General features: G+C 55.5%; 1 protein-coding gene across 1 annotated transcript in view; it reads left to right on the top strand.

Annotated features, from left to right (window-relative positions):
* Window positions 1–25,203, top strand: part of MYO7A (myosin VIIA) — a 95,375-nt gene that overhangs the window by 53,406 nt on the left and 16,766 nt on the right. The window contains exons 16-39 of the mRNA XM_066249646.1: window positions 498–656; window positions 1,083–1,175; window positions 3,171–3,265; window positions 4,668–4,752; window positions 5,654–5,872; window positions 6,310–6,417; window positions 7,226–7,435; window positions 7,764–7,967; window positions 8,206–8,382; window positions 8,861–8,950; window positions 9,832–9,959; window positions 12,191–12,317; window positions 13,039–13,158; window positions 13,733–13,906; window positions 14,765–14,992; window positions 16,262–16,432; window positions 17,649–17,766; window positions 18,121–18,247; window positions 19,318–19,601; window positions 20,539–20,729; window positions 21,360–21,484; window positions 22,078–22,235; window positions 23,009–23,162; window positions 24,333–24,488. Coding sequence (XP_066105743.1) covers window positions 498–656; window positions 1,083–1,175; window positions 3,171–3,265; window positions 4,668–4,752; window positions 5,654–5,872; window positions 6,310–6,417; window positions 7,226–7,435; window positions 7,764–7,967; window positions 8,206–8,382; window positions 8,861–8,950; window positions 9,832–9,959; window positions 12,191–12,317; window positions 13,039–13,158; window positions 13,733–13,906; window positions 14,765–14,992; window positions 16,262–16,432; window positions 17,649–17,766; window positions 18,121–18,247; window positions 19,318–19,601; window positions 20,539–20,729; window positions 21,360–21,484; window positions 22,078–22,235; window positions 23,009–23,162; window positions 24,333–24,488 — 3,701 coding nt within the window. The remainder of the gene's footprint in view (window positions 1–497; window positions 657–1,082; window positions 1,176–3,170; window positions 3,266–4,667; window positions 4,753–5,653; window positions 5,873–6,309; window positions 6,418–7,225; window positions 7,436–7,763; window positions 7,968–8,205; window positions 8,383–8,860; window positions 8,951–9,831; window positions 9,960–12,190; window positions 12,318–13,038; window positions 13,159–13,732; window positions 13,907–14,764; window positions 14,993–16,261; window positions 16,433–17,648; window positions 17,767–18,120; window positions 18,248–19,317; window positions 19,602–20,538; window positions 20,730–21,359; window positions 21,485–22,077; window positions 22,236–23,008; window positions 23,163–24,332; window positions 24,489–25,203) is intronic.

Here is a 25,203-nt window from a genome sequence, read left to right as displayed (position 1 = left end):
AGGTCAGCCTGTATCTCTTTCTTAAGACACTTGACTATCAGCAACCAGAAAGTTGTCAGAATAATTACAAATCTACGGTGGCTGTCACCTGAAGGCACCCAGCACCCACACAACCATAATTTTGGCATGGGCTAGCCTCCTCAGTCCCAATAAAGCCCCCAACATGTTCTGAACTTTCAGGCTTCCACGACTTTGCACACTCTCTCCCAACCCCTCTAGCACCCTCCAGGGTTCAAGCAAAGACCACCTCCTCCAGGAAGCCTCCTCCAGATGTCCCTAGGCAAATTAAGCCATCTCTCCTCTGCTCATCTCATGGGAGGGTCTCATTTCTTGCAGCTTTGTGGGTTTGAACTGCAGATCAAGTTCGGTCCACCTTTGCTCCTCATCTGCTGTGTGGCCTTGGCCTCTCTGGGACTATGTCTGGGGCTGGGGAAATGCAGAGCAGGGCTGGCCTCCCAGCAGGCCCCTCCTGCACTGACACCCTTGGCTCTGGGCAGCTGTTCGACCGGCACCTGTGCGTGCGGCAGCTGAGGTACTCTGGGATGATGGAGACCATTCGAATCCGCCGAGCCGGCTACCCCATCCGCTACAGCTTCGTGGAGTTCGTGGAGCGGTACCGAGTGCTGTTGCCTGGCGTGAAGCCAGCCTACAAGCAGGTTCAGAGCTGGGGCACAGACAGTGGGAGGGAGGGTTCCCGCTCTGGGCTGGGCGGGGCCTGTTTTCTCATTGAGACTGTGTGCTGGGCATAACATCAGCCTGGCCTCCTCAAGTACAGCTGGGAAGCCTGGGCATCAGGCAGTAGAATGTACAGAGGGCTTCGATGGCCGCACTTGGTGGGCATTGACACCATGCATGTGGTGTAATGGATGAGATCAGGGCCACCAGATGGGCCCTGGATGTTAGATGTGGGAGACGGTTTTGCAGTCATCCTGATGAGCTACGGTGAACAGTGAGGGTAAGAAGGCCGGACCAACTTGGGGTCACAAAGCGAGTCAGGGGCAGAGCTGGAGCAAGAGCCCTGCTTCCTTGGGAGATACACTGAGGTGGCCTTTCCAACTGTCCATTCTCCTGTCCCCCCCCAGGATGACCTTCGGGGGACATGCCAGCGCATGGCTGAGGCTGTGCTGGGTACCCATGATGACTGGCAGATTGGCAAAACCAAGATCTTTCTGAAGGTGAGAAAGGCTCTAACTCTGACTGCCTTGGGGGCTGTGAACCCCATCAAGGTGGGAATGGGCCCTAGGGGGCCACTTTAGAGAAGCTGCAGCATCAGATGGGGCCATGCTGGGCCTTTGCATCCAGTTCTGCAATCTGTAATAGGACAAGTGGGCGGGGAATGAGGCCTTGGAAGGGAGGGGCAGTTGGTATTGAGCCCATCTGTGACCGGGGGTGGGTTCAGAGCACTGACTCTGGGTGAGAAAACAGAAGACCAAGTGGGCTTACCAGGGAGGCCTGGGTTCAACCCTGAACCAGTGGCTGTCTTTCCTGGGACTCTGGGCAGGTCACTAGCCCTTTCTGAGCCCCAGTTCCCCATAAAATGAGATGTGATTGGGGAGGGGTGATTTTTGAGTGTATCCTTAGGTCCTGTCCTGTGGTTTCCTGCCAGGCAGGGTTCACCCTGGGCTCTGGGGGGCGCTGTGTCACCTACCTCACTCGCTAGTGTCTGGGGGCCTGTTCCGACCCTCCCTAAGCACACCCTGGAACTCTCTGGCTCCACCATAGCCTGAGCAGCACATCAGAGCCCAGCAGATGGGGACGGGGCGAGAGCAGGAAGCTAGGTTGTGGGGAGTCCTGGCCTTGGAGCAGAGCTTGCTGGGAGTTGGTGGTGGCGGGGCAGCTGCAGCGAGGACAGTGTGAGCTCCCAGTACGTGGCTTCCCCATTTCCATTTCCGTTGTACTAGATTTCTGGCTGTCTGGGTACTGGATGGGACTCGGGTGGGGCAGACCATCTGTGTGGAGGGAAGGAGGAGCCAGGCCTGAGCTGGAAGGAGTCTTGGGCTCCAGCATAATTCCTTCCTGGCTGAAGGGCCATGGGCCAGTCCCTTCATCTCCCTGAGCCTGCATTTCCTCATCAGAAAATGTGTGCACTGTTTCTTGCCTGCACATCTCACAACTGCCCAGACCCCAGCGGGGCTCTCTGTCTCTGATTTTATTTAGTTGTCACAGCATCCAGCCTGGGTTGGTCTGATGCCCAGCCATGTAGGTGAGGGAGGAAAGGCAGGTAACACAATGGCACCTAGTGCCAGACAGCTCTGAAGACCATCACTGTCCCCATCCTCACCTCTCTGGGCTCTTCAGAAATGGTTTCCAGAGCCTCAATGTCCACTTCTCATTCATTCATTCTCTTACCCATTCAGAAAGACTTGGCTGAGCAGCTCCTCTGTGCTGAGCCCCGTCCACGAGAGGCGTGGTCTATGATTAACTGCTGGATGTGGCTCTCCCACAGAGACTCAGCCTCCCAGGCCGGGGCCCCTGTCCGCCTGGTTTTCTGAGGCCCCGCTCCAACACCTAGTACAGTACGGACTGGCAATGAAGAGATGCAGTTCACGTGTATAGTATGAATGATGAGGTTCTAACTGGAGTGAGCGTTGTGGGTTGGGGATGAGGAGGAGAGGGGCCTGGAGAAATTGGCAGGGTGTGGATCAGGTAGGGCCTGAATGCGGGGGTGGAGACCAGGTGTGACCCTGAGAATTATGGGGAATCATGGTCAGATCACCATCTTATTTGTTGTAACAGTGTTCTTCCTTAGGGAGGGTCCAGGGGAGTCGTCGAGGTCAGGTGACTGGTTAGGAGGCTGCTGCCAAGATCCTAGAGGGATGTGATGGTGGCCTGGCTCAGGTCAGGGGCTGATATGACAGAGACGTCTGGAAAGACACAGGCTTAGGCAGAAAAGGCCATAGAGATGAAGCCAGTCTGTGTGCCTACTGTGTCCTCTGACTCCATCCAGTCAAATTCGGCTCCTCCTGCTCCATTTGTCCCACCCGGGCCCTTGGGAAAGAGCCGCAAGCACCCTTCTCTGTACTGGTGGCTGTGAGAGGCTGCCCGTGGAGCAGGCCAGGGCTGGGAGCCTGTGGGGCCCAACCAAGCCCTAGGCCTGGAATCCAAGTGAAGGAAGAGAGGGCCTTCACTTAGATGCCTGGAGGGCCCTGCTCAGGAGCTCTGTCCTCCAGGACCACCACGACATGATGCTGGAGGTGGAGCGGGACAAGGCCATTACCGACAGAGTCATCCTCCTCCAGAAGGTCATCCGGGGATTCAAAGACAGGTATGTGCTGGGACCAGCTCCTCCTCACTCAGCCCATGCACAGATGTGTGTGTGCTTGGCTCACCTCTGCTCCCCCAGCTTGAACACTAGGAGTAAGCATGCAAACCCATGTGCACACATAGAAACAAACACACGCATGCATAGCACACGGATGAACACACAGACACTTGATTTACATAGACACACATACGTGGGTTCCTAGCGCCTACACACTTGGACCCTCTGTGGTCTCAAATTTCTAATGAAATTTCTCAAAGAGGAAACTTGAGATTTTATAAATTACAAAGTATGTTCCATATTCCACGTAAGGGACATGTATATAGCTGTGACAACTGACAAATCAGCAAGACTGACTCGAGTGTGATTCAGGCTCCACAAAAATCCCACCACCTGAACCTTTTTGCAGTTCATCTGGCCACTCCCTCCCTCTCTCCATCCATCCATCTATCCATCCATCTATTCATCTGTCTGTCCATTCATTTCTCCATCCATCCATCTATCCATCAGTCCATCTGTCCATTTGTCCATCCACCCACTATCTGTTCATCTACATGTCTGTCCATCCGTCTATCTGCTTCCTTCCACAGTTGCTCACTTGCTCATGTGTGCATCTAGGCATTGGCTTGCTGGCTCATTCACACATGTACGTATTCACCTTCCACTACCCCCACACTTATTTCTACAGTCAGCAGATACTTGTTGGTTGATGTGTGGTCTCTTTGTCCTCCATGAGGTCGTAAGTAACTGTCATTCTGTAGAAGCCACCTCGTGTGTGCGGGGGAACAGCACTGTGCTCACTCAGTCAGTCAATGTGGGCTCTAGTTCCAACTTCATCAAGTCTGGGGAAGTTTGACAGTAGTGAGTGATGTTCAGAGTGTTCCAATCCTTTTTTATATAGTTTAAATTATTTTAATTGTATTGATTTTAGAGAGACAGAGAGAAAGAAATAATCAATTTCTGTTCCACCCATTTATGTATTCATTGTTTGATTCTTGTATGTGCCTTGATTGGGCATCAAACCCTCAACCTTAGCATATTGGGATGATGCTCTAACCAACTGAGCTAATTGACCAGGGCCCAGAGTGTTGAAATGCTTTCATCTTTCATAATATTTTATATTATTTACTTATTATTTATACATTTATTTACTAAATAAACACCTTAAGAAAGTCTCCTTGTTGGGCTTCTGTGAGAAGCCCAAGAGCAGGCAGGGCAGTATCATTCCACCCACTTTACAGATGAGGAAGTTGAAGCAGAGAGGTGATACGTTGTTGCCCCAGGACATGTGTCTCAGAGACAGAGCTGGGACTAGTCCTGCTCTCCTGATTCCAAGCCCCATCTGCACCCTGGCTGTCTGGGCACCATGTCTCTGCTTTGATGATCTGCAACGCTGCTGTTTCAGGTCCAACTTCCTGAAGCTGAGGAACGCTGCCACCCTGATCCAGAGGCACTGGCGGGGTCACAACTGCAGGAGGAACTATGAGCTGGTGAGCCTCCCCAAGGAGGCTGCTCTTGGCCCCACAGGCCTTTGACCCACCCTGTTGCCATAACAGCAGGAGTACCTGTGCCCAGAGACTGGGTGGCCTCCTGCCACCACTCCAGCCCGCCCCTACCATTTCTCCAGCCCAAAGTCCAAGTCTGGTTCTTGTGGCTTTTCCCATCTGGTCAGCAGTGTTTATGCTTTACTTCTGGAATATTTTTTTTAAGTGAGAGGAGGGGCGATTGAGAGACAGACTCCCGCATGCTCCTTGACTGGGATCCACCCAGCAGCCTCTGCCTCTTGTCTTTCCTCTGTGGTGGCTGATATTCAAATCAACCAAGCTATCCTAAGGGCCTCAGGCTGACACTTGAACCAATTGAGTCATCCTTAGTGCCCAGGGCTGATACTTGAACCAACCTAGCCATTAGCTGTGAGAGGGGAAGAGAGAGAAAAGGTGGAGAGGGAGGGGAAGAAAAGCAGATGGTCACTTCTCATGTGTTCCCTGAGTGGGGATCAAACCCAGAATGTCCACATGCTAGGTCAATGCTCTATCCACTGAGCCAGCTGGCCGGAGTCTTCTGGAATGAATTTGATGAGTGTGAGCACTAGGTCATTAGAGACCTCAGAAGGGGCTGGAAGCAGGTGTGTCCCACTGCAGTGGGACAACTGGCTGCACCCTGGGCCTGGGGCTGGGAGGCAGAAAGGAAGGAAAGCAGCCCCTGATCTGAGGATGGGGGAGCCAAGGCCACTCCCTGGAGGAGCCAGAACTTACCCCTGGGGAGCCCTACTCCAAGGAGGACAGAGCTGTTCCTTCCGGGCATGCCGGTGGGAGAGCGGGCCCAGTGCAGAGAAAACTGTGGGCAGGATCTGCCTGGAGTTGGGGCTCTGAGCGGGTGTTGTCCCTGCAGATGCGGCTGGGATTCCTGCGGCTGCAGGCCCTGCACCGCTCCCAGAAGCTGCACCAGCAGTACCGCCTGGCGCGTCGGCGCATCATCGAGTTCCAGGCCCGCTGCCGGGCCTACCTGGTGCGCAAGGCCTTCCGCCACCGCCTCTGGGCCGTGCTCACCGTGCAGGCCTACGCCCGGGGCATGATCGCCCGCAGGCTGCACCGGCGCCTCAGGGCTGAGGTGAGGAGTCGGGTCCACAGCACCTGCGGCCTCCAGCCCTGCTGGGGCGACTCCCCTGGAGGGTGCTGCTCCACCTCAGGAGGACAGATCACCTCCACTTGTTGGCCGAGGCCTAGGGCCGTGTGTCTCCTCTGAGAAATGACAAAACTGGGACCAGACTCCTCATTTTCATGCTCCCAGCCAAGGGCAGGGCTGGGGACCCCGGTCACTCTTGTGAATCTTTGGGAAGTTGAGGTGCACCTAGTTTGGTTTTGAGATCAATGATGCCCCAGACCTCTGTGGGACCTGGAGAATTTCTCTGATGCCTCAGTTTCCCTATCTGCCAAATTATTTGGCAAAGTCGCTCCCAATCCCAGAGCTCAGTCATGATGTGGTGGGGTGGAGCTGGCGGGAAGCACCGTGATAGCTTACACACGCCCAACCGGCTCTCCCCTCAGTACCGGAGGCGCCTGGAGGCCGAGAAAATGCGGCTGGCGGAGGAGGAGAAGCTCCGGAAGGAGATGAGTGCCAAGAAGGCCAAGGAGGAGGCTGAACGCAAGCATCAGGTGAGCGGAGCACGCCCAGCCCTTAGAGGTCCAGGCCCCGGGTCAGCAGCCTCCACCCAGCACTGGCTGTCCACCCTGTCCGTGCACTGCCCTCCGTCGTTTGTGTGCGGGGTACCATCCCGGGCCAGGACGAAGGACAGAGGGCTGTGGCCCCAGAGTATGAGGGCCATGCCCTCCAGAGCACTTTTTCTAGCTGAAAGACAACACTTGCATAAAAAGCCTGAGTTGGTGTGACAGCACTGACTGTCGAGCCAGTAGCCATGTGTGGCGACAGCACTTGAAAGAACAAAGCACTTTAAGCATAAAATTTAGAAGACAGTAAGAAAAAAAGGAATATAAACGAGCTCAGTACTATTTTTAAAATATTACATGTTGAGATAGTATTTTTGAAGTATTGGGTTAAATAAAAAAGATTATTAAAATTGATTTAACTTATTTCCTCTTACTGTTTTAAGTGTAGCTGCTACACACATGTCTCATGTTACCTTTCTGGTGGACAGCGCTGGTCTTTGCCTTGACTCCAACCACTCTGGGAGTTTTGGTTGGTGTGGCCCCGCCAGCTGGGGAGGTATGAGCAGGCTTCCTGGAGGAGGTGTTCCACCTGAGCCCTGAATGGCAGGCGGCAGACTGTTTGGGCATCTGTCTGCACTAGGCTCGGAGGGCTGATGGGAGCAAGGCCCAGGGTGGGGAAGCTCAAGGCTCCGTGCTTCCCAGAGGTCAGGAGGCCCAGGCGAAGACGGACTGTGGCCTGGGTGCTGCAGGGGCTTGCTCTCTGAGGCTGTCTCCTCCGTCTCACCCCCACCTTCAGGAGCGCCTGGCCCAGCTGGCTCGTGAGGACGCCGAGCGGGAGCTGAAGGAGAAGGAGGAGGCTCGGCGGAAGAAGGAGCTCCTGGAGCAGATGGAAAGGGCCCGCCACGAGCCCATCAATCACTCGGACATGGTGGACAAGATGTTCGGCTTCCTAGGGACTTCAGGCGGCCTGCCAGGCCAGGAGGGCCAGGCACCCAGTGGCTTTGAGGTACTAGGCTGGGAGGGGCTGGGGACAGCCTCTGTGTGATGGCTGTGCCCCCTCTGAGCAGAGGGTGGCAGCAGTGACCTAGGTCAGGGGCCGTAGGTCCCACGCCCTGTCCGGCCACCTTGCCGTGTCAGGTCAGTCACTGATTCCTCTCCAGGACCACTCACAAACTTGCTCACTAGTGTATTGAGGACTCACCGTGCTCCAGGTCCCGTTTAAGTAGTCAACAGGATGACACAGTCCACCCGCGTGGCCCCGCAGGGACAGGTTGGGGTCTGCAGCCCAGCCCCGAGTCTGCCCCCAAAGCTGGGAACCCCTCTCATCTCCTCAGGATCTGGAGCGCGGACGGAGGGAGATGGTGGAGGAGGACCTGGATGCAGCCCTGCCCCTGCCCGACGAGGATGAGGAGGACCTCTCCGAGTACAAATTTGCCAAGTTCTCGGCCACCTACTTCCAGGGCACGACCACACACACCTATACCCGGCGGCCACTCAAGCAGCCGCTGTTGTACCACGATGACGAGGGCGACCAGCTGGTGAGGGCTGGGGCTGTGCTGGCAGTATGGGTGCTGAGGTGGTGGGTCCCTGGTGGGCTGGGACCAGGGCTGACTGCACCCAGCCCCCAGTCTGGGGCCAGGCCACATGGGCAAGACCCTCAGGAGCACTCAGAACACCCTCAGTGCAGTGGCCTTCCTGTGGGCTGTTCCGGCCCTCCCCCGTACCGCCGGCGATATCCTGTACCTGGGCTTTCTCACTCTCGTGCTCTGCCCCCAGGCAGCCCTGGCGGTGTGGATCACCATCCTCCGGTTCATGGGGGACCTCCCTGAGCCTAAGTACCACACGGCCATGAGTGACGGCAGCGAGAAGATCCCTGTGATGACCAAGATTTATGAGACCCTAGGCAAGAAGACGTACAAGAGGGAGCTGCAGGCACTGCAGGGCGAGGGCGAGGTGAGGACGAGGTGCCCTCTGGCCAAAGTCGCTTCCAGGCCAGTGGGCAGGGCTGCCTGGTGTCCTTAGCCTCAGGGTCCTCAGCAAAAGAGCATTCTGAAATTTGCCTTTACCTCAACACCCTGACCCCAGCTGTCTTCTGTCTACTCATGGGAATGAATGTCCGGGCATTTTGTAAACTTTCACGAGTGAGTCAGGTCACCTGGCAGAGCAGATGGGCTTTACAGTCAATGCTAGTGCCAGTGTTGGCCTGTTGGGAGTCGCTGGGCACATTACAGTACTTTTTGAGTCTCCATTTTCCCATCTGTCACTTGGCTGGCGGTGGTAGGGGCAGTGGGTGGGGGGAGGAGATGGGGGTGGCAATGTGGGGTTCCCCTGGTAAACAGTGTGGAGGCGCGACCCTCCTCCAGCCATAGCCCCACTGTCAACTGCGCTTGTCATTACTTTGGCTCACTCGCTTGACCCTGACTTTCTGCAGGCCCAGCTCCCTGAGGGTCAGAAGAAGAGCACTGTGAAGCACAAGCTGGTGCACTTGACCCTGAAGAAGAAGTCAAAATTGACAGAGGAGGTTAGAGCTGACCTGAGCTGCCTTCGGTGGCCTAGGCCGGGACAAGGCTGGTCTTGGGACCTACGGGGATGGAAGAAGTCAACGCGGCCTGTCCTCAAGGCTGTCGGATGGCTGGAGCCAGGACAGAGTAGGGGGTGATAGGAAAGACAGGAAGAGGACAGTGAGCTCAGGCTGGGGCGAGGTCATGGAGGGCTTCCCAGATGAGGGGAGCTGATGGCTGGGAAGGGCTGGAGTGGCAGATGGGGAGAGGGAAGACATTTCCTAACATAGTGTTTGATCTGAGGACCTTTTTGTGGGAAGAGTGTCCCCAGGGCATGAGCTGCTCATTTGTTTGAACCCCTTAGTTCAGTCACCCTACCTTTTCTGAGGCCCGTACAGCCGTGTGCTCTGGGATTGTTCTGGCTGCCAGGGCAGACAGTCACAAACCAAGGCATCTACAGCGCACGGGGATGGGCTCCCCTGTGCCCCTACATTTGCACACACCAGTTCCTCTGCCTAAAATTCCTGCTTCCTTGTCTTTGCTGGGGATTAACCTCCTCCAGGAAGCCCCACAGGACCCCTCTACAGCCATCAGGCTCCTCCTTGGGGCTTCCACAGACTCTGTCCTTGTCCTGTTCCCCATCTGAGGCTCAGATCCAGTCTTGCAGTCATGTAGTTTGGATTAGAATCCCACCTTTGCTGCTGGTATCTGAGATACTCGGGGAAGAAAGTGCTCACTCCATGGGTCCCTGGGGGGATGGTGCACGATGACAACTGTGGATGCTCAGGGGATGTGAGGACCTCCCACACCCCTTCTGTCTGGAGAGGCAGACTCGGGTAGGAAGCATGTTCCTTCAGTATTGCCTACCTGGACCAAGCCTTGTCCTCTCCCTGTGGCCCAGGTGACCAAGAGGCTGCACGATGGAGAGTCCACGGTGCAGGGCAACAGCATGCTGGAGGACCGGCCCACCTCCAACCTGGAGAAGCTGCACTTCATCATCGGCAATGGCATCCTGCGTCCGGCGCTCCGGTCAGCGCCTGAGGGGCAGGGGTGCAGGGAGGGGCAGCTGGCTGGGGAGGCACCCTGCACTTACTGGATTGCGGTCCTGAAAGGCTTTTGGTAGCTGCGTTGTGGCTCTGTCACTTTAGCAATAGATTAAGCCACAAAGGCCTAAGTTTTAGCTCTGCTGCTAGCTAATCATGTGACCTTGGTAGTTAGTTCCTTTCTATAAGCCTCAGTTTCTTCATCTGTAAAGGGGGAATAATAATAGTACCGACCTCATAGGCTTGTGGGCAGATAAGTCTATGGAATGCATGTAACACTGGAGGCGCTCAGTAAGTGGTAGCTATTGTTACCATGACCTGATATGTACATTTTGCTTTAACCTCATCCCTACCAGCTCACCTTTTGTGCCCCTGGCCGAGGCCCATGGGCAGGGTTCCTGGGGTTAGCATGCCTCACAGTGCCTCCTGCCTCACCCAGGCCAGGAGAGGCTCAGCCCAGGTCACCAAGGTATTGGGGAGGAGATGAGTGATCAAGGAGTCACCAGGAGCAATTAAGAAATCAGCTCAGTTGGGTCAGTGGAGGGAAAACAGGACTTTCCTGAGAACTCTATGTGCACAGGGCAGTTGTTCAGGAGTGTTGAGCCCATGGATGTGGATACACTGGCTGGAAGGGCCGCAGGATGGGGTGGCGGGAGGTGGCTTGAGCCCCGTTTACCAAAGGGAATATCGAGATCCGGGGAGCAGAGAGACTTTCCCGTGGGCCACTAGCCTCCCAGACCCCCTGCCTTCCCTCCAGGTCTCCTGTTGCTCCTCAGGCCATTGCTACTTCAGAGAGGTGGGCACAGTGCCCAGAGCCACTGCCTCCAGGAAGAAGGGGCAAGAGGTTGTGACCCAGTTATTTCAACAGTGGATCTAAAGAGGTCACTTGTAGAGAACACAGTGCCAGGAGCACTGGGCCAGAAGTTGGAAGGCCGAAGTACTGACTCCCCGAAGGACCAGAGCTGGTCCCCCCCTTATCTTGGCCTAAGGTGTCCTTTTACATCCATAGTGATAGGGGTCAGGGGCTCCCAGCTGCAGGTGATAAAGTTTTCATTGGTCTGTGACCAGATGAGAAAAATAAGGATGTTTTTAAAGCTAAATTTTATATATTTAAGGGACTATTCTTTGTTCTAAGACTTCATCTTTCCTACTCTTTGAATGTTGAAATTAACTGTGTTATGAAATAGTTGTGATATAGTGGGCAGGTTGTGTGTGTGGTGTTTTAGATGTTCTTATTTGTCATGAAAAAAGTTAGCAACCTCCAGAATTAATTTTGAAGTTGCACTGGTCTGTGAACTCAAAATTGGGGAGCCAATGAATTAGATTGTCCCTCCTTTCTACCCAGGCTCGCTCTTTTGAGAGGGGGAAAAAGGCCATGAGTGCCTCCTGGTGGTCACATTATTATCATGGGTTCTGTTCTTGGCCCTGAATTGACAGGCAGTGTCTTAATTGCAGCTAGTGTTTGCTGAGGGTTTATTGTGCTAGGTGCTTTGTAAGCCTTGGCTAATTTTTCTTCACAGCAATTCTGTAGGGAAGGTACTATTATTCCCCTTTAAAATGAAAGCAAATACTACCATCATTACTTTAATTTGGTTACAAAAGCAATATATAACCATTTAAATATTCAAACATTACAAAAATGTATCAAGAGAAAGTCAAAGTCCCTGCTCATTCCACCCCACAGAGAAACTACCCATATGTTTTTGCTGTTTCTGCTGTTAGTTGCCATTAGCAGAAATTGCACCTGTTGCCATGACCATAGGCTGGGCTCAGAAAAGTTAAATTTTCTGCCTGGGCTACCCAGCTGGTAGGGATGAAGCTGGGGCAGAGCCTGTGCATCTCATCAAAGTGGTCACCAGTGTCTGTGGCCACTGTGCCTCAGAACAGGGTATAAAACTGCCCTCCAGATCATGGATTCCCATCCATGGATCTGATTGGAGTCAGGAAGGGGCTCCTGATGAGCGGGTTTCCAAAGCAGACCTTCTTCCCCAGAGCCCTGGCCCCGCCTTCCCCACCTGGCCCCGCCTTCCCCACCTGGCCCCGCCTTCCCTACCTAGTCCACTCTACCTCTTCTTTGGATGATCTTGGGCAAGTAGGAGAGAAAGGCATGGGTGTCTTACCTGCTGCTGGGAGGTGGGGCTGGCAGGCAGGGGTGGGGTGAGGGGGAGGGCTTTTCCTCTGAGGCCAGGTCCCTTCTGTGCCTCTGCACCTGCCTAGGGATGAGATCTACTGCCAGATCAGCAAGCAGCTCACCCACAACCCCTCCAAGAGCAGCTACGCCCGGGGCTGGATCCTCCTGTCTCTCTGTGTGGGCTGCTTCGCCCCCTCCGAGAAGTTCGTTAAGGTAGGGCTGGCACCTGGCCTCGGGGTAGAAAGTGGGTAGAAGGAGAGCTGGGAGAGAGCAAGGGGACCATACTCAAGAGGGGCTTGGTAATGAGGCCCCGCCCAAGTCATCTCACGAAGGCCTGCAGCTCCCCCAGGCCCATCTTCCCATCCCCAGAACCCCAAGCTATTCTCTGCTCAGCCCGTGTTACTGGTGAGGAGGCTGAGTTTGACAGCAGCATATTGCTGCTGGGACCCTCTCCGGGAGGGTCCGGGACCCTCTGCATATTGTCTTCGAGCAGGCGCTTTAGTTCCTCTCAGGCCACTTTCTTGCCTGTTCCTTGGTGCCAGGCCGTGGGTGCTGGGGACACAGAGGCAGGACAGGTGACAGCAGGACCAACCTGAGGCCAGTGCTGTGAGGAGGGAAGCACGCAGGGAGGTGGGCCCTGGCGGAGGAGGAGCAGTTAAGCTAGGTGAAGGGGCGTGGGATAGTGTGTGGAGCGAGGCAAGAGGCATTGCTGGGACTCAATGGGCTGGATTTCGGTGGCCTTGTTGCCAACACGAGGACTTGATTCTGAGGATAGCAGGGAGACATGGAAAGCAGAGGAGGGCATGGGCAGTCGTGTCTTGAAAAGCAGGTCCTGGGTGAAGGGATTGGAGGCAGGAGGCCCCGCGAGGCTGCTCTCATGGTCCAGGCGGGGGAGGCCAGAGCGGGAGCCCCTCAGCTGGTCCTCTGTCTGCAGTACCTGCGGAACTTCATCCATGGGGGACCGCCCGGCTACGCCCCGTACTGTGAGGAGCGGCTCAGGAGGACCTTCGTCAATGGGACACGGACACAGCCGCCGAGTTGGCTGGAGCTGCAGGTGCGGCCCCCGGCCCACCAGGCGTGTGCTTGTGCATGTGTGTGTGTGTGTGTGTGCGCGCACACACACACGCATGCACATGCGCATCCCCACAGCCCCAGAAAATCCCCTCCTTTGGGACTGTGGTTCTTCAGGCACCCACCCCTAAGTTCTGGAATCCCAGGCCTGTTGGAACAGGAAAGCCCCCAGTGGAGGACTGACTCCCATCTCTTGGCTTTATAGTCAAAGTGATTTGCGCAGGGCTTCCCTCTGTGTTTCAGTGGCTTCATCGGCAACATGGCCATAATGATCCTCAGTTCACAGGGTCTTGTGATGGTTATGTGACATGAGGGCAGAAGCCCCTGGCATGTGGCAGTGCCTAACCTTCCAGCCCCAATGACTTGGCTCAAGGACCGTAATGGACCTGTAACATTAGGGAGTGAAGCAGGGCTGCCTAGGTACCTGTGACTGGGACAATGTCCCTGTGAGATGCTGGGGTCTGGGGGAAGCTCCATCCCCATAGGCAGCCAGGAGCCCAGAGGGGTGAGGTGGTCTGAAGTGAAAGGATTCCCACAGACCCTTTGGTCACTTTTAGGCCACCAAGTCCAAGAAGCCTATTATGTTGCCTGTGACATTTATGGATGGGACCACCAAGACCCTGCTGACAGACTCGGCCACCACGGCCAAGGAACTCTGCAATGCGCTGGCCGACAAGATCTCCCTCAAGGACCGCTTTGGGTTCTCTCTCTACATTGCCCTGTTTGATAAGGTATGGCGTATGGCCATCCCGGCAGGGCCTCCTCCTGGCTCCCAGCCCTGTGCTGCCAGCTGGCTCCCAGCCCTGTGCTGCCACCTACTCACTCAGGTGACCTTGCACGGTTACTTACCTTCCAGGGCCTTGGTTTGCTGTTAGCTGGTGGTAACCCTAGCTCTGGCCAACTCTTTAGGATTGTGGAGCACTCTTAAACCCCTACAGATAAATGCAACAGTACGGTGTGGATCATAACCCAGAAGTCGCTCCAGTTATCTGTAGCAAGGCCAAGTCAATCCTCCTTCGGTGCCAGAGGAAGAGCAGGGCAGAGACAGGCTGCAGGGGCATGCAGCCACGTGGCTCTCTGAGATTCCATTTTCTCATTTATAAATGGGGGTGTAATTCCTCACCAGGTTGCTATGGTAACTTCTTTACACTACTTAGTGAACCCCTGACACGTCTCGGCCCGGGGGTGGGTGACTTTGCCTCCACACCCAGCAACGGCACACGCAGCAGAAGTGCCCCCTCCCTGTAGGTCCAGGTATAGAGTCATGTTTGCCTACACACTTTGTCTCAATTTTTCTGCTGTATGGATAGATAGCTCTTGTATCTTCAGTGACCCTTTGTCTACCAGCGTTTCCAAAATGATTATACTAGGAAATGGGAACTCCATGTGGCTGTGCCAGCTCAGAGCCCTTGGCCGGGGTCCAGGGACCTGTGCTGGTCTGCCTCCAGGGTGACCTGGGCACTTCCCTGCCTCTCTCTGAGCCTTGGTTCTGCATCCGAATGAAAACAGTGGGCCCCTTGATGGCTCTTTGTAGTCCTTCCATGCTTATTCAGCCTTCCGCTGGGTGACCTCCAGCCCTGTGCCCACAGGTGTCCTCCCTGGGCAGTGGCAGTGACCACGTCATGGATGCCATCTCCCAGTGTGAGCAGTATGCCAAGGAGCAGGGTGCCCAGGAGCGCAATGCCCCATGGCGGCTCTTCTTCCGCAAAGAGGTCTTCACGCCCTGGCACAACCCCTCAGAAGACAACGTGGCCACGAATCTCATCTACCAGCAGGTGGTGCGAGGGGTCAAGTTTGGGGAGTACAGATGTGAGAAGGTGGGTGCCCACAAATCTTCAGGCTGAACTTGCTTGGCTCACAGCTGTCTGTTTTCCTAATTCGGGCTGATATTACTGTCTGTGTCCATCGTTAGCTAATGTTAGCCTGACTGAGGGCGGGCATGAGCCAAGCTCCTCCAGGATGTAGCGGATGTAGCACTATAGGAGTGAGGTTCTTTGAAGAACAACCTGTGTTCACCCGTGGCAGGTGTGCCCACATTGCCGTGGTGATTGTGCATGGGACCAAGGGCATGCTTCACAACTTGCTGCATTGTTCTAAGTTAGTCTAGAAAATTGCTCTGTAAAGGATTAAGAGATCACTTATTAGACCAGAGTTTTTGCAAATGTGTGGTTTTATCTCCTGATCTCCTGAGGACAAAAGCGTCCTGGTTGTTTTGTGTTTGATGGTGGTGAGGATGGCTCTCAGGATACTTATGGTTCTATGGGTGATTATGATGGAGGAAGGAGGAGGGAGGTGATAGAAATGAAGGGGATGGTTGTTGGTGGTGGTGGCGATGGTGGGAGTAGTGATGGGGTAGGTGGAGGTGAGGGTAGTGACGATGATGGTGGTATTGGTGGAAGTGGTAGAGAGCTGATATTTAGGCAGAATGTATTAGTACAGCCATTTGCTAAAATTCTGTACTAATACTTTGAACTATTTGGAAAATATCTATTGCCTTTAAGGCACCCAACAGCCTTTCTCTATTGCACCCGCTGCCAGCAAGTGGGGAGCCCCAGGCAAGCATCACTGGGGCTGCTGTGCACCAGCCACCAGCAGAGAAGGGCAGCTGCCCAGTGCCCACCTGGCTCTCTGCAGCCTCTGCATTGTGGTTCATGGGTTGTTCAACACATTGTCCCAGGGGGTGTAATGATGGTGATGGGGTTGGTAACGGTGATGTATTCCCTTCACTCTGACAGTCTCCAGCAGTACCCAGGTCCCCCGCTGTTCAAGGCAGTCCCTGCCTATTCTCTTGTTTGTCAGCCCCAGTCTATATCACACCGGGCTGAAGTGGATGGATGTAGTGGCTGACCCCTTACCGATGGGCTGGCTGGTCTCTCTGGGTCAGTTTGGGTACCTCTGGTGCTGAGAGGACCCAACAGAAGGCAAGAATGTGGCCCTGCCTTTAAGAAGCTCATGGTTCAAACAGACAAGAAGACAAAGGCCAGGGGCTGAGCTGCAGGAGGCAGGGGTCTGGGGCTTTGGCCGTCTGAAAGGGCTTCCCAGAGGGTGTGTGAGTGATCTCCACACACACCCCAACCCCAACTTAGGAGGATGACCTGGCCGAGCTGGCGTCCCAGCAGTACTTTGTGGACTACGGCTCCGAGATGATTCTGGAGCGCCTCCTGAACCTCGTGCCCACCTACATCCCTGACCGCGAGATCACGCCCCTGAAGACACTTGAGAAGTGGGCCCAGCTGGCCATTGCTGCGCACAAGAAGGTAGGAGGGTTGGGAGGGCTTGGAGGTGGGGCTCCCTGGTGATGTGGGCCAAGGGTTAAGCACCTGGGGAGTCAAAAGGAGTCATAGCTCTCACCTGACATCTGTCCACAGGCTGCAGGGGGCAGGAGGGCACCCTTGACCTTCTGCTTCCCAGCAGCCTTTGTCCAGCACAGAAATCAGTTCATTCATATCTTCTGTCATCTTCTCAGGCCTGGGTTCCGGGGACAGAGAGGGATCACATTCAGCCCTGTGGCCTCATGAGGGAAGCTGTGGGTCCTGGGGTATTGGGGGTCCCCATTCATGGCCTTGCACAGGCACTAACTAGAGCTACAGCTCAGGAGTGTTGGGGGACTCTGGAGGAGCTTCTAGGATGGGCACCCTTCTCTCTGCCTGCAAGAACTCTGGCCCATCTTCCTGTTTGGGGAACTTGAGGTACAGGCCCCATCAACCCCCATGCTTCAGGCCACAGGCCCCAGCCCCCAGCCCTGAGTATCTCCTTTCCAGGCTAATGGGCTGCCCAAGTAGAGCGGGGGTAGCCTGCTGGGGAGGGGGTGGGAAACCCTGGCTGCTGGAGGGGGCCCCAGGCCTCCCCACCTCCAGGCCCTGGTTGTCAGAGCAGAATTGTCTTTGCATACAAGTTGCCAGAGGGCTTCACAGACCAGCAGTGATACCCCCTTGCCACCTGGCCTCTTCCCACCCAGCTCTTTGATTTCTCTGGTGAGCTGCCCACAAGTCCCCACCCCTCCCTGAAGTCTCCCTGCACCCCCTCTACATCTAGGCCTGGCTCACTGCTGAGTGCCTCCCCTCTCCACCTCCCTCCTCCAGAGGAGATTCTGTTCTCCCTCCATCCCTCCATCTCTCACCCCTTGACAGTCTCCTCTCAATCACCCCTCACAGCTGGTCAACTGCTAAACCCATCCCTTCCTTGTCCCCTGCACTGGCTGGTATGTGGGCTTTTCTGTTGCTCTGGTCAATCGGGAGCTCCCTGTGGGCGGGCGGGTGGGACCCGCATCTCCCTAGTAAGTGCTGATGTTGATGGAGTAAGAGGAGGGCAGGTGATGGGGTGGCTGGGGGCTGATGGGATGAGGTGAGGCCACAATGCGCAGGAGGGCACTGTACCCTAGGACCGTTCCTGGCCTGGGATCAGGGATATTTGCTTTCTAGACAGAGTGCATATGACATCTTTTTGTCCCTGTCCTTGTCTGTCCCCCTCCAGGGGATTTATGCCCAGAGGAGAACTGATTCTCAAAAGGTCAAGGAGGATGTGGTCAATTACGCCCGCTTCAAGTGGCCCTTGCTCTTCTCCAGGTTTTACGAAGCCTACAAATTCTCAGGTACCCCCAGGCCTCCTGCATCCACACTTCTTCCCACCCTCACTCCAGCCTGTGGTGGGGAGAGGGGATGGCCTGAGACAGGCGCCCCGGTCAGCCAGGCTCCTGCTCGTGGGGCTGCTTGTTCTCTCCAGGTCAGTGTGCTGAGTGGGTCCTGCCTCCTGCAGTTCTGCCGGGCTCTGTGGCACACAGCAGGTGCTCACTGGCACACTGGCATTTGGCTTCCATGGGAGTTGTGCTCTCTGAGGCTCTTTCTATTTCTGTAAAATGGATATCAACACATCAATTTTGAGGACTGAGCAGGGCTGGACCCAGGAGTGGGAGGCCTCCTTCTCAGTGCTTTGGTCTCTGCTTTAGGCCCCAGCCTTCCCAAAAACGATGTCATTGTGGCTGTCAACTGGACCGGTGTCTACTTTGTGGATGAGCAGGAACAGGTGCTTCTGGAGCTGTCATTCCCCGAGATCATGGCTGTGTCCAGCAGTAGGTTAGTCCCCGCTCTCCTGCCCCCCCCCCCCACTTCAGCACAGAGCAGGGAGCTGTTGAAGCTGCACAGAGACCATGGCAGGGATGGGCCTCATGCGGTGTCCTGATTCAACTCTGCCTGAACCGCGGAGGGGCAGAGGCAGACACAGACAGACAAAGGGGGAAGGACAAGGCTCCTGGAGCTCTCCTGCGGGTCACGGGGCCTTCAAGGGGAGCTTCCGCCTCACAGAGGACATCACCGAGGTGCAGAGGCATGCAGTGCCCTGTCCTGGTCGTGTGTCACTGAGCAGTTTGTGCAATACTCCCTCTCCTAACAGGCATGGGAGGCTAGGGCTCTATAGTGCATTAATGGTTGTTCTGAGATGGGCATAAGTGGTTAGGATAGTCAGGGACAGTCCAGTGTGTATAGAAAGATCCTTGCCTGAGAATTGGGTGTGGGCGGCACTCAGCTCCACATCCTCATCCTTAAAATAGAGGTCTTAATACTTTCCTTCAGTCACCATGGTGACAAATGCATGCAGCGGTCAGTGGCAGAGCTCTTTGTAATTGAAAAGCGTGGTGCACATGGGAGCGAGGGTAGGGGTGAGTCCCTGGAATAGACTGGCCTTCTCAGCTGTGCCTCCCCCTTCTGGGGCTTGTAGGATTATCTCTGGGCTGTGTCAGTGTGGGCCAGGGTTGGACCACAGCCAGCTCTGAGCAAGCATGTGCCACGTGCAAAGATGAAGTGGTGACAACATAGTCCTCTCCCTCTCGAAGCTTCAGTTGAGAGGGGAGATGGATATTAAACAGGTCATGTTAAAGCAGGACCAGTGTAATAAGGGCTGTGGGAGGGTAAGGAAGGCTTCCTGGAGGAAGGGTATCTAGGCTGAGACTAAAAAGTGAGTAGGAATTAGACAGCAAAGAGGAAGTGGGCTAGGCTACTGTAGGCCTCCTTCTGTCTGTGTGAGACTTTGGCCAGGCCATATTTGACTCAGGCTGGGCGTGTATGACCTGGATCATATCTCACTTTGGCTAGGCTAGCCTGTCTCTAGTCAGGCCGTGTCTGACTGGGCTGGCCTTGGTCTCCTTCAGGGAGTGCCGTGTCTTGCTCTCGCTGGGCTGCACTGACCTGGGCTGTGCTTCGTCTCACTTGGGCTGGGCAGGAATGACCCCGGCTGGGCCCTGTTCTTCGTGTTGGTCCTGCAGGGGAGCCAAACTGACAGTCCCCAGCTTTACACTGGCCACCATCAAAGGGGATGAGTATACCTTCACCTCCAGCAACGCCGAGGATATCCGTGACCTAGTGGTCATCTTTCTGGAGGGGCTCCGGAAGAGGTCTAAATATGTGGTGGCCCTGCAGGACAACCCCAACCCTGGTGAGTGGCTCCCGACGTGGGCTGCCAGGCGCTGGAGTCAGGGGCCTCAGGCAGATCACACGCCTGTTTAAAGCTGCTAGTGCCTGTGACCTGTCCATCCCAGATACCCTTAGTTCCAAATGAACCAGATTGCCAGACTCTGTGTCTCCCATCTGTGTTCTGTAGGGAATCTTCCCCTCCCTCCTTTCCTTCCTTTGGACTTAAATACTTATCCCCTGTTACCTTCTCCAGGTGAGATCAGGGGTTCCTCCTCCGGGTTCGCCAAGTACCCACCATCTTCAAATGATGACAGCAATAACAACCACCCTGACTGAGCGACCCCTGAGCCTCCTAGGCCCTGGGCAGAGCACTGAAAAGATAGAGGGGAAAGGGACCCTCAGCGGGGACGGGGGTAGAAACAGACAGTGACAGTCCCTGTGACAGTACAGTGACCAGGGAAGCCCAGGGGCTGTGGGAGCCCAGAAGAGAGGCCCCAGGCAGCCGGGGCTTCAGGGAGGAAAATATGTGTGAGCGTTTGAGGCAAAGAGTAGGTCACAGACCAAGCACAGAGGCCTGACAAAGCATGTGTCTGGGAACTGCAGGATTTGGTTTGGCTGGATTGGAGGAGAAGGGGGAGGGGCAAGAAGAGAGATAGAAGATGTCAGGAAGACCAGCCCACAACAGGCCTTATGCGCACGTCAACGGGTGTGAGCTTTCTCCTAAGGGCAGTGGGGAGCCACAGAAGGCTTTTGAGCAGGGGAGGGTCAACTCTGATGACCATGTCTGTGTGGAGGGCTAGCAAGGTGGAGGCAGGGTGACCAGTGAGCAGATATGAGTGGGACAGGGCTTCAGTTCTTCAGCATGAGGAGTGGTTTATAGGTCATCAACCCAAATAAAGGTTTTCCAACCCAGACTCTGTCTCTCCCCACATGTGGCCCCTCTCCCCACTGCCTCCCAGCGGGTGAGGAGTCAGGCTTCCTCAGCTTTGCCAAGGGAGACCTCATCATCCTGGATCACGACACAGGAGAGCAGGTCATGAACTCAGGCTGGGCCAACGGCATCAACGAGCGGACCAGGCAGCGTGGGGACTTCCCCACCGACTGCGTGTACGTCATGCCCACTGTCACCATGCCACCACGGGAGATTGCGGTATGTGGATGGGGTTTCTCCTGAATCCTCTTTGCCCCCTGTCCCTGTCTGAGCAGGGGATTATAGATATGTGGCCTGCGGCTTCCGTGACGATGACATGGGGCTCCGATGGGGCCACGAACTTAAAACTGTCAAACCTGGAGAGAGGCCTAGAAACTACATCGAATGAGGAACTGCCCAGGGCAGGGGATGGGAGGAGAGTGGGGGCAGGGACATCATTTTGCTCTCTCCTAAAGGGCACAGTGGGAAACGGAGGCCCTGGGTCTCTGAAGCCACCTGAGCCATCACTGAGAACTCAGCTCAACTTTTCCAGGCAGCTCCCTGCTCCTTGGACAGTTCTCATCCTGTTTCCTTCTGACTTGTCCAGATTTTCTGACTGACCCACCCTGGTCCAGACACAGGGTCCTGAGGAGAGGGTCCTGAGCCCAGCATGATGGAGGCAGCAGTAACTTCAGAGATCACAAGGAGCAAAGGGACCCCCCGGGCACAGGGCACAGGGCACAGGGCTCACGCCCACAGGGGCAGTCTCCCCAGCCCCAGTCTGGAAGGCTCTGGACTTTCCCATGTCGATCCCACGGGCCGGGCCGCAGGCAGAGAGCGGACCTGAGCCCCCCGTCTCTCTGTCTCTAGGCCCTGGTCACCATGACTCCTGACCAGAGGCAGGATGTTATACGGCTCCTGCAGCAGCGAACACCAGATCCTGAGGTGCGCGCCAAGCCCTACACGCTGGAGGAGTTTTCCTACGACTACTTCAGGTGACCAGGAAAGGGGAGAGGGTCCGGGATGACAAGCTGCAGCCTTCTGTGACTTTGTGGTGGGGACATCACAGCATCCCCACCTCTGAACAGAGCTGGGTCAGAGAGCGCCAGAGGACAGTTTTTGTCTGTTGAGACGACCCTTCTAGTGTCATCTCCTTCCTTCCTTGAAGAGGTCGTGACTGTGCCCATCCCAGGCAGGGTCCTTGGCACTCATGGCTCACTGTCCTTGTGGGGAGATGGGCACAATCCCAGGCAGCTGTGAGTCCGTGAACTCAGTATTGTGATGGGGCTGCTGAGTACAGTGGAGAGTCTTCCTGGAGGAGGTGGCCCCTGAGCTGAGCTGTGTAGAAAGTGACTCGGGGGGAGCACATGCCAAGGTTGGAGCAGAGAGGACCAGGGGTGGGTGGCAGGGCTGACTGGGGCAAAGCTATGTTAGCCTTTGTTTTCCAGCTGAGAAGGCAAGGCCCAGGAGGGCTGGTATTGCCCCAGGTCACAAGGCAGAGGGGAAGAGTGTGGCCCTTCCCTTGGCCTCCAGAAATGGGGCTAGATGGTGGTGGGTCTCACAACTGACTGTGCCTGTCCCATATCAGGCCTCCACCCAAGCACACGCTGAGCCGTGTTATGGTGTCCAAGGCCCGAGGCAAGGACCGGCTGTGGAGCCACACACGGGAGCCGCTCAAGCAGGCACTGCTCAAGAAGATCCTGGGCAGCGAGGAGCTCTCGCAGGAGGCCTGCATGGCCTTCATCGATATCCACACTCAGGGCGTGCGAGATGTGGGAAGGGACCCCAGGGCAGGGTGGGCCAGGCCCCTGCCTCCAGGCTCTCATCTGCACCCCTACTTCCTTCTTAGAGTCCGGCTGGGTCCTGGGCAGAAGTGGAGAAACACTGATGAAGCAGCTCTATCCATGTGCTGGCTACCTTACAGCATGCAGGGTGCCACCTCACCCATGGTCTCTTCTGATTGTTATTTGGTTGACAGTCTGCCAAGTGCTGGGCCAGGCATGGAAACACAGTGGATACCATACCCAACCCCTGGCCTCCGGGGAGATATGCTGACCAGCAGTGCTATGATGGGGTTGGCAGTACCATAACCTGACCTAGCCTTGGAGGAAAGCATGGAGGGCTTCCTAGAAGAAGTGGTATCAAGGCTAGACCTGAAAACTGAGTAGGCATTAGCCAGTCAAAGGGATGATGAGTAGGGAGTGTACCAGACAGATGAAGCAGCATGCACAAAGGCCCTGGGGCAAAACAGAGCAGGGCTGTTTGGACGGCACAAAATAATACAACACACTTGGAGGGCAGATTCAAGACGGGAATCTCAAGATGTGGGCTGAAGGGTTCCTAACTCCTGTTAAGTTTGGACTGTGTCCTAAGGCCAGGGGGAGCCACTGGGCAGAGCTGGCACAGTCAGATTAGTGGTTTGATGTGAGGTCAGGGGCCTGAGGAGGGGGCCCGAGGAGTTGAGGAGACAGGTGGGTGGTGAGCCCATTTCCTACAAGCCCTCCTTGACAGCTCCCCAGCCATGCTCAAGTACATGGGTGACTACCCATCCAAGAGGACGCGCTCTGTCAACGAACTAACTGATCAGATCTTTGAGGGCTCCCTGAAGGCCGAGCCCCTCAAGGACGAGGTGTATGTGCAGATCCTGAAGCAGTTGACCGAAAACCACATCAGGTGAGCCGGGGTGGTGGACAGGTTAGAGAGCAAGTCCCTATCCATGGTGTGCACAGCAGATGGGAATCTTAAAGGTCATGCACCTGTTGTGATGGGAAGCTCCCTCCCTCCAGAGGCAGCAGTCCTTCCTCACTCAGAGCAGGGAGCCACCTTCAGGTACCCTCATGTCCTAGCTCCACCTCAAGGCGGGTCAAGAACCAAGAGGTAACAGCTGTGCCCTCTGAGTCTGCCCTCCACGTTTAACAGTCCCAGCTCCTCCCCACTTCCTGCCACTCCCTGCTCGAGCCTCCTCTGGATCCCCCCGCCCAGCCCAGGCTGTCCACCTGCCTGCAGGCTCAGCTCATTAGCAAATGTCCCATCCCTGGCTTGGGCTGAGCTAGTTGTCAGTTGAAAGCTCTGGCCGAAAACCCTCATGGGCTAAAGGTGTTGGGCCCCAGAGGGTGCCCCCTTCTTCTCTCGGCTGGCCATATGACTGCAAGAGTGGGAGGGCAGGAACATGCTAGTCTCAGAGCCTGAAAGAAGCCTGACCATCTCCCTTTATGCCCAGACCCCCAATCCCCTCCCCAGCTGTGTCACTCTCTACATCTCTTACTCTAGAGCCATACATCAGAGCTTTCACACTGACAAACCTTTGTATGTGCCATACCCACTGCCAGGAAAACCTTTCATCTTTCATCTTGTTTGTGTATCAGAATTTGTCTCATCCTTCAAAGCCTAGGTCAAATGCCTCCTCTTCCTAGGAGCCCTCCAAGGGAGGAGCTAGGAATGGTGCCTGGGGAGCCCAGGGGTTGATCTTAGTGCTACTCAAAGAATAGATGAATTAAAGAACTCTGCCAAAATAGAAATCACACACTGCTTCCTTCATAGGAAAGTCTTGCTAAGAAAAAAAAAAAAATCTTAGCTGAACCAAACAGAGTGCTTGGTGACATAGCTGACATTCATTCTGGCATTAGCACCTGATCTCCATGTGGCTAGTAACTGTGTGGCCCCGCCTGGGTTGGCTGACCACACCTTGAGTAGCACTAATTGGATCTAGCTATCCAGGAGGTGGGTCTGTGTTGATCCTCAGACGGGGAGGGTGTCAGGCCAGGCACGCGCTGCCGTATGAAGAGCTGAGGAGTGTGCAGCCCCGGGTGTGCTCAACCCCTGTGCCCACATCTCTCCCTGCAGGTATAGTGAGGAGCGAGGCTGGGAGCTGCTCTGGCTGTGCACGGGCCTCTTCCCCCCCAGCAACATCCTCCTACCCCACGTGCAGCGCTTCATACAGTCCCGAAAGCACTGCCCACTCGCCATCGACTGCCTGCAGCGGCTCCAGAAAGCCCTGAGGTACAGCAGTCTGCAAGGGGCATAGGCAGCAGGCACTGAGATGGGCTCCCGGCCACACCAGTCTTGTGGGACAAGTCCCTTAGGGATGAGGACATGAGCACACAGCAACTGGGACCTGTCCGTGGGGTCCCACAGCTGCCAGCTGGACACAAGTTGCAGCATCAGTGCCCATTCTGGGCATAGTTTGAGAGACTGGTTGCTCAGAAGGGCTTGATTCATACCTTCCAGTCTGTTAGGGAGGAAGATACCTGACCAAACTTTTTTTTTTTTTTTGTATTTTTCTGAAGTTGGAAACGGGGAGGCAGTCTGACAGACTCCCGCATATGCCTGGCTGGGATCCACCCGGCATGCCCACCAGGGGGCGATGCTCTGCCCATCTTGGGAGTCGCTCTGTTGCAACCAGAGCCATTCTAGCGCCTGAGGCAGAGGCCACAGAGCCATCCTCAGTGCCCGGGCCAACTTTGCTCCAATGGAGCCTCGGCTACAGGAGGGGAAGAGAGAGACAGAGAGGAAGTGAGTGGAGGGGTGGAGAAGCAGATGGGCGCCTCTCCTGTGTGCCCTGGCCAGGAATCGAACCTGGGACTCCTGCACGCCAGGCCGATGCTCTACCACTGAGCCAACCGGCCAGGGCCACCTGACCACACTTTATGTTCCAAAAAGCCCACTCATGTCCTTGTCTTCACGTGGTCCCCTCCATAGCCATGTGTGGTGGGTG

Source organism: Saccopteryx bilineata, chromosome 1 (genome assembly GCF_036850765.1).
Source record: "Saccopteryx bilineata isolate mSacBil1 chromosome 1, mSacBil1_pri_phased_curated, whole genome shotgun sequence".
Classification (NCBI taxonomy): domain Eukaryota; kingdom Metazoa; phylum Chordata; class Mammalia; order Chiroptera; family Emballonuridae; genus Saccopteryx; species Saccopteryx bilineata.
Note: the sequence above shows the minus strand (reverse complement) of the source record. Positions and strands in the feature narration are given on the sequence as shown.